The following is a 7,500-nucleotide window of genomic DNA, read 5'->3' on the forward strand; positions in this document are numbered from 1 at the left end:
CACCTAAAGCTCCACGAGGCTCCGACAGGGGATGGTGGCGAACCCTGCTGTACTCTTTCACCACAACTTTCTCTCACTCTTACTTCCTGTTTCTGTTGTGCCTGTAATTGGAAGGTTCAGCATTGTCACACTGTGTCACGCTGAATATCCCCGAGGACTACGTTAAGGGTACACGTGTCTGTGGAGTGCTCAGCCACTTGCACGTTAATTTCACGAGCAGGCTGTTCCGTTGATCGAACCCTCGACGTCGTAAGCGACGGAGTGCCAACAACATAAGTTCAGATCATTCCATGACGTCTTTTCCATTCAGCCAAAGCCAAGTAATGTGGGAACATTGAATACAATCACCCACAACTATGCTTGCTATCAAATGCTTGTTACGGCTCATATATCTTTATGTATACATGCGCATGTCTGCAACAATATACATGAGAATACATACATAAAACAAAACATTCAAATCTGCACAAACACTGATTACAAATGCTTCAAGTATGCACACATATATGCAAAAATATCCAGCAGATGTTGCTGAAATTCCAATGAAAGAGCCTTAGATCTAGGTTAGAAAACGGCACTTTCTCTATTGGCAAGATATCTTGAAATAAAACTAAATATTGACGTACATACACACATACACTCAATCACATACACACGATCCCTTTCTCTCTCACACACACACACACGCAGGCACACACAGAGAATGCACACAGGCATACACGCATATTTGTATTTATTTACATTCTTCATTTGCAGAATGCGACATTTTCCATTGGGGTGAAAACTGCAAAAACAAATGTGCATGCAATGGTAATGAAGAACTATGTGACTCAATCCGTGGCTGTGTCTGCAAGAAAGGCTGGACTGGTATTCATTGTGACCAAGACATCAATGAATGTGCCGGCAATCACACTTGCTACGATTTTGAAAACATGAAATGCATTAATACACAAGGAAGTTACCATTGTATCTGTCAGAACGGCTACATTGATGACAGCGAGGGACACTGCATTGGTAAGCATTGGGCCAGCTGAGAACATCTTGGCATCATTCTGTGTGTGTGTGTGTGTGTGTATGTGTGTGTGTGTGTGTGTTTTGTGTGTGTGTGTGTGAATCTGTCTGTCTGTGCGTGTGTGAATCTCTCTCTCTCTCTCTCTCCCTCTCTCTATGTCTCTCTCTCTCTCTCTCTCTCTCTCTCTCTCTCTCTCTCTCTCTCTCTCTCTCTCTCTCTCTCTCTCTCCTCTCTCTCTCTCTCCCCTCCTCTCTCTCTCTCTGTGTTTCTGAGAAATTGCTGGTTCAATGTAAGTAACGTATTTCATTTCACGTTTTTCGATTTTACATATCTGAAATGAGTATTACCTGTAGCTGGGAGTAAACCTCGCGGTGAACTGGCTACACAGCCATGGAGAGATGGGGTTTATTGGGTTTTTTTTTGCACTTTCAACATTTTAATAAGCTATGGAAAACAACGTTCTCAGTTTGCAAGCCGGTATTAAAGTTGAGTCTCTCTCTCTCTCTCTCTCTCTCTCTCTCTCTCTCTCTCTCTCTCTCTCTCTCTCTCTCTCTCTCTCTCTCTCTCTCCCTCTCTCTCTCTGTATATATATATATATATATATATATATATATATATATATCCATCTATTTCTCTATTTGTCTCTGTCTATCTATCTATCAATCTATCTCCATCTCTCTCTCCCTCTTCCTCCCCCCTCTCTCTCTCTCTGTCATCTTTCATGCTATCACATATTTTGTAAACTATGTATACTTTTATCACATTTCACCTTCTTTTCCATTCCCTTCTCTCCATCCCTTACATAAATCCCGACACAAATTATTGCTTGTCTTTGTGTTGTTCCCTTCATCGATGTCCCTGCGGCTAAGAAAAGAAATTATAATCATTAAAAGAAAAAAAAAACTAAGTTATTTCCCTTTAACTCTGACAAATTTAACTCCCTTGTTTCGTTTATTTTCTTTTATTTTGATTTGTTTTTTCCTCGTAACAAATAAACTCGTTTGAATGAAGAAAAAAGCATTAATTATTGATCAAGTGAAGTCAGCTTTCATCAGTGGTTGTGGTAGGGTATACTAGCATGAGATGGAGGGAGTGAAATAGAGAAATGGAGGAGGAAAGAAAATAATATACAGTGGATAGGGAATCATTAAAAAGATTGAGGTGAAGAAATATCGGTTCTACAAGCACGTATGCACTGTATGCATATATATTTATCTTTTACGTGTTTAGCCATTGGATTGCGACCGTTCTGGGGTACCACCTTGTTTGGTTTGGTCGGCCAAACCAACCCATAACAGGGTGTTGTGAACTGGTTGATTGACCTGGTCTATGTCCTCTGGCCTTTTGCGACGAAATCTCTTCCTGAACTCCCTCACAACCCCTCAAAGTATTCTTTGTTGACCGTCTAGCTAAAGGGAACCAGTAGATGCAGATGATATCCTTGTTGTCGAAAAAGGGGATCATCATGAGCTTCCCAGTGGATTTACATTGCATGACCTCGTGTACCAGCGAAAAACAGATGGTCGACTCGTACAAATTAATCCATAGAACTCTGTCTGGGGCAAGTCATAAGTTTCTCGAGCGTTTTTTGCCCAGGTTAGCACAAAACTTTCTTGCATAGGGAACTTCTAAACTGTCTTCACGTCCCGACTCTATTCTGAAAACTAGTCAGCTGTGACAAACAGTTGTTTACATGAAACTAGAATAAATGTTGACATGTCAGTTTTTAGATGTATCATAATGATATACTAAAATTACACCAATCTAGAACAATTATAGCTACCCCTCCTAAAAAAAGTCTCAAAATTTCTGGAATGCACTTCGAATACATACACATATACATACATGCATACATGTATACATACATACATACATACATACATGTGTGTGTATGTGTGTGTATGTGTACGCATGTGTCTGTGTGATTATGTATGTATGTATATATGTATGTATGTATTTATGGAGAGAGAGAGAGAGTGAGAGAGAGATAGATAGATAGGTAGGTAGATAGATAGATAGATAGATAGATAGATAGATAGATAGATAGATAGACAACGTCGCTAGTCAAAATATTTTCTTTGTGTATAATTTCTTGTACATAATGTTTTTACATTCTCTACACTGTTGACACTTAAATACATAATTTTTGTATAATTAAGAACAGACTTGTCCGCGAGACAAACACACGCTTTGTTATATTCCATATATTCCTGCTTAAACGGTCATATATATATATATATATATATATATATATATATATATATATATATATAAATGTATGTATATCTTTTTATTTCAGATATCAATGAGTGTGTTAGTAACACCAACAACTGTTCACACACTTGTATCAATGCACCGGGTACATATAGCTGTCAGTGTCGACCAGGCTATGAAGGGGATGGGTGGAAGTGTACCAGTAAGTATTTCACTATATATAGTACACACACACACACACACACACACACACACACACACACACACACACACACACACACACACACACACATATATATATATATATATATATATATATATATATATATATATACATATATATATATATTGTGTTATGTTGAATTAAGCCCCTCTAGTACTTCCATTGGTTACCTGAGGGCTCTAAATTTTCCACTTTCAGTATTGACTTCTAATGTAGGTAGAAGGCTGCTAGATGCCGTTGCTGGTAACATTCCACAGAAAAAAGAATGGGATGTCTTAATTAAAATATAGGAATCAGAGGATGAAAAAAATATATATTATGGAAAATATTGAAGTAATAGCTAAACCAAAATGTGCACTACATGGATGAAATAGTGAAGGGCCGTAGAAATACGCAGTGAAATATCAGAATAAGATGAATATTGAACAACAACAATTGTTTCAAATTTTGACACAAGGCCAGTAAGTTTGTGGGAGGAGTAAGATGATTATATCGACACCAGTGTCCAACTGGTACCTATTTTATCCACCCTGAAAGAATGAACGGCAAAGTCATCCTCGGTGGAATTTGGACTCTAAGCATTTTGCCCATCGTACTAACGATCCAGCCAGCTTGCAACCATTTTCCAAAAATTTATATTTGGAGCAATGCGTATATATTTCAAAATACTTACTCAGAACATCAGGATAAGATTATTCTTGTTCCACATCTCACATATAAATTTATGCAAAACTAATTTCTTACAGAAACACAAAGCCAGAGCGCCTGATATTTAACTGACATCTATTTTATCGACCTCAGTAAGTTTCGAACTCAAGAGATATTAGACCGTAAATAGATACCACACGACAATCTGTTCAAAGAACTAACGCGATCGCACGTGCAGCTAAATCTCACTTCAACCATTTTACAGTGTCTTAAATAATGGAAAGACACATTAAATAATTTAATGTTAGAAAACCAGAGAAGGGTTCACGCTTGAAAATCTTTGATTATAGTTTTACAAAAGCAGGCCTACCTTTCACATTAAGAGATACAATGCAAAGTGGTACCTGTGCAGTAGAAAGGGTACTATGGACTCATGTGCGGTGATGGGCAAAGTGGACCCGAGTAAGCGGTGCACTGGGAATTAAAGGGATATAACTAACTAGTCCCCATTATTCTATCTATCGGTTACCTCCCTTTGAATCTACTTTCCTTTCCATCAAGTGGAGACTGACTACGTCATTTGACTTGGTAAAATTAGCAGCCAAATCTCCCTGAAATTACACCATACCATAAACTCTTAAAAAGGCTACATGTCACAAAGTTGTGTCGGATTTCATAATAAAACCAGATAATAAAAGTTGCATGGCCACAGTTGGTAGTCTTTGATCATGGATCTGGGTTATGAAGTTTAACATCGGGCTAAACAACAACACACTTATAATATCTCTGAGACAGGGTAATATATTTGGGGGTTTCGGATGCAGAATTCAAAGGGGTGTAACTATAACGATACTGATAGTGGAGTTTATCTCTTTCAGTTATGATAATAAAAATAACAGCTATTTTTTATATTCGCCGCAAAAGTAATAAATTGCGAGATATTTAAAGGACAAATTACGAAAATAAGGGCGGGAAGCGAAGAATTAACTGGGTAAAACCAAGAACATACGCAAAACAAGTGTAAAACAGTGTTTTATATATATATACAAGAGAATGAAATATGAGAGCCCAATAAAGGATTCAACATCTGGTGGTGGGGGCAATCATGGAACCGGATAGACCTTTATTACCAAGAACAATTACCCTATCCCAGCTGTGTTGCAGCAAATTCTTACCATACAGGCTTGCTTTTAATAAGATTCCCTAGAAAGCAACACGTTAATGAGGTCTGAGAGGATCAAATAATTATTTTGATCATCATACAATCTCTTTCTCCATAGCCACCTCACAAAGTAAATATTCCTGCCTTCCCTAACCAACGAAAGCTGGTAATTACGATTCCCACAACGGACCCAGCGTGGTGATAGATCAGTCCTAGACACAACAGTTCTCCTAAAATATTCAGCCATTCTGGGGCTCTGAACAAGTGTAAGTGGAATGGTTTCGTCGTTGTGTACACGTTTCAGACAGACTAGATATACGGTAGTACCATTCCAGTTCATTGTATTTTGAATCATGAAAGGCCACACCAGCAGTACACGCACACCAGGGATTTTTGGAAGTTAGCCATAGAACCTTGGATAAAATTACTTCATAATACATTGTTTAAATACACAGTTGATGATCATCGATACCCAGTCTATCCGAATGCGTCACATATATACATTCTTACCTACATGTGTGTGTGTGTGTGTGTGTGTGTGTGTGCGCGCGCACAGTGTGTATGTGTGTGTGTCTGTGGTATATGTTTGTGGTATGTGTATGTATGTGTCTCTGTGTGATCGCGCGCGGGTGTGCATCCTTTAAGTTCGTTTAAGTGAAACATTTTTGAATGCGCATATGATAAGCTTTTAGGCAATTTTTGTCTGAAGAACCAAACACATGGATAAATATTCACATAGATTAATAACATCCATGGATTTTGCAAATCATACTTGTAGTATCCTATGGATGGGAAATGCAGCTACTAAAACATGAGTTTTGTGGAAACGTATGTAGCAATGCATTAAGTCGTTTGCGAACTTCCATCTAAAAGTGCTTCTTACTACAATATGTGTGTGTGTGTGTGTGTGTGTGTGTGTGAATTGTATATCATAAATTGCATATAGCTATATAATTTATGTAACTGTTTACGTCTGAATAACTACTTCTGTACTTGAAATTCGTAACCGAATGCGGTGACCCATGAATCAACAGATGTGATTTCGATTCTTAACCAGATATATATTATGGCTTTTATCACGTTTTAAATTTATTGTTTAAATTTCTTAAAATATTAGGGTTTTTTTTTTCTTTTTTCTTTTCTGTAAATGAAATATTGGACAGACTTTTAAAGTTATGTTTATATATGCAGATATTAATGAATGCAAAACTGGAGTACATTTCTGCTCGCAGAAATGTCGAGATGTGGAAGGAACTTACAACTGTGAATGTTACGATGGTTATCGATTGAATGACGATCGAAGAACCTGTACTAAAATGTCAGGTAGGTAGACTAATCGACTAATATTCTTTTTTTATTATTTCTTCAGGCGGGAAGCAATGGTAACCTGCCTATTGTCAAATTTAATGAATAGACCAATAGATGGGCTCACTAGAAATGTCAGTTCTACACACACACACTCACACACACACACATGTCTCTTTCCTCATCTCTCTCCTTCTCTCTAACTTTCTCTCTCTCCTTCCTTTTCTCTCTGACTCATTCTCTCTCTCTCACTTTCTTACTCTATATATGCGTCTATCTATCTATCTATCAATCTCTCTCTCTCTCTCTCTCTCTCTCTCTCTATATATATATATATATATATATATATATATATATATAGATATATATATATATATATATATATATATATATATATATATATACAAGAATAAGGGCAGAGAATCGTCAATTAATAATAGAATTAATAATTAACAATTTTGCCAAGTAGTTCAGTATGAAAAAAACTATTTATCATCATAAATATCATCATTAATATACAGGGATTAGCAATTGAGTTGCTTCTCCATCATACTGAAAAATTTGTAGTTTGGAATCAGTAGTTCTTTGACTGCTATTTCTAAATTTTCAGTATGTTGGAGAAGCAACTCAATTGCTAATCCCTGTATATTTATGATGATATATATATATATATATATACATATATATATATATATATATATATATATATATATATATATATATATATATATATATATATATATATATATATATATATATATATATATATATATATATATATATGTATGTATGTATGTATAAACATATATACATGAAACTAATGGTAGCATATATAAACATATACTGTATCTATATTAAGTAATATTTATCTTTCAACAGATGGAGTACCTTATTTTATCTTACCATCACGGAACAGTATACTATTTATATATATAT

General features: G+C 36.1%; 1 protein-coding gene across 1 annotated transcript in view; it reads left to right on the forward strand.

Moving 5' to 3' along the window:
- Window positions 1-7,500, forward strand: part of LOC106879239 (uncharacterized) — a 76,358-nt gene that overhangs the window by 21,431 nt on the left and 47,427 nt on the right. The window contains exons 18-19 of the mRNA XM_089364840.1: window positions 757-1,014; window positions 6,451-6,582. Of these exons, the coding sequence (XP_089220966.1) occupies window positions 757-1,014; window positions 6,451-6,582 (390 nt within the window). The remainder of the gene's footprint in view (window positions 1-756; window positions 1,015-6,450; window positions 6,583-7,500) is intronic.

The sequence above is a fragment of the Octopus bimaculoides genome, chromosome 16, assembly GCF_046866305.1.
Source record: "Octopus bimaculoides isolate indiv1 chromosome 16, ASM4686630v1, whole genome shotgun sequence".
In the NCBI taxonomy this organism is placed as follows: Eukaryota; Metazoa; Mollusca; class Cephalopoda; order Octopoda; family Octopodidae; genus Octopus; species Octopus bimaculoides.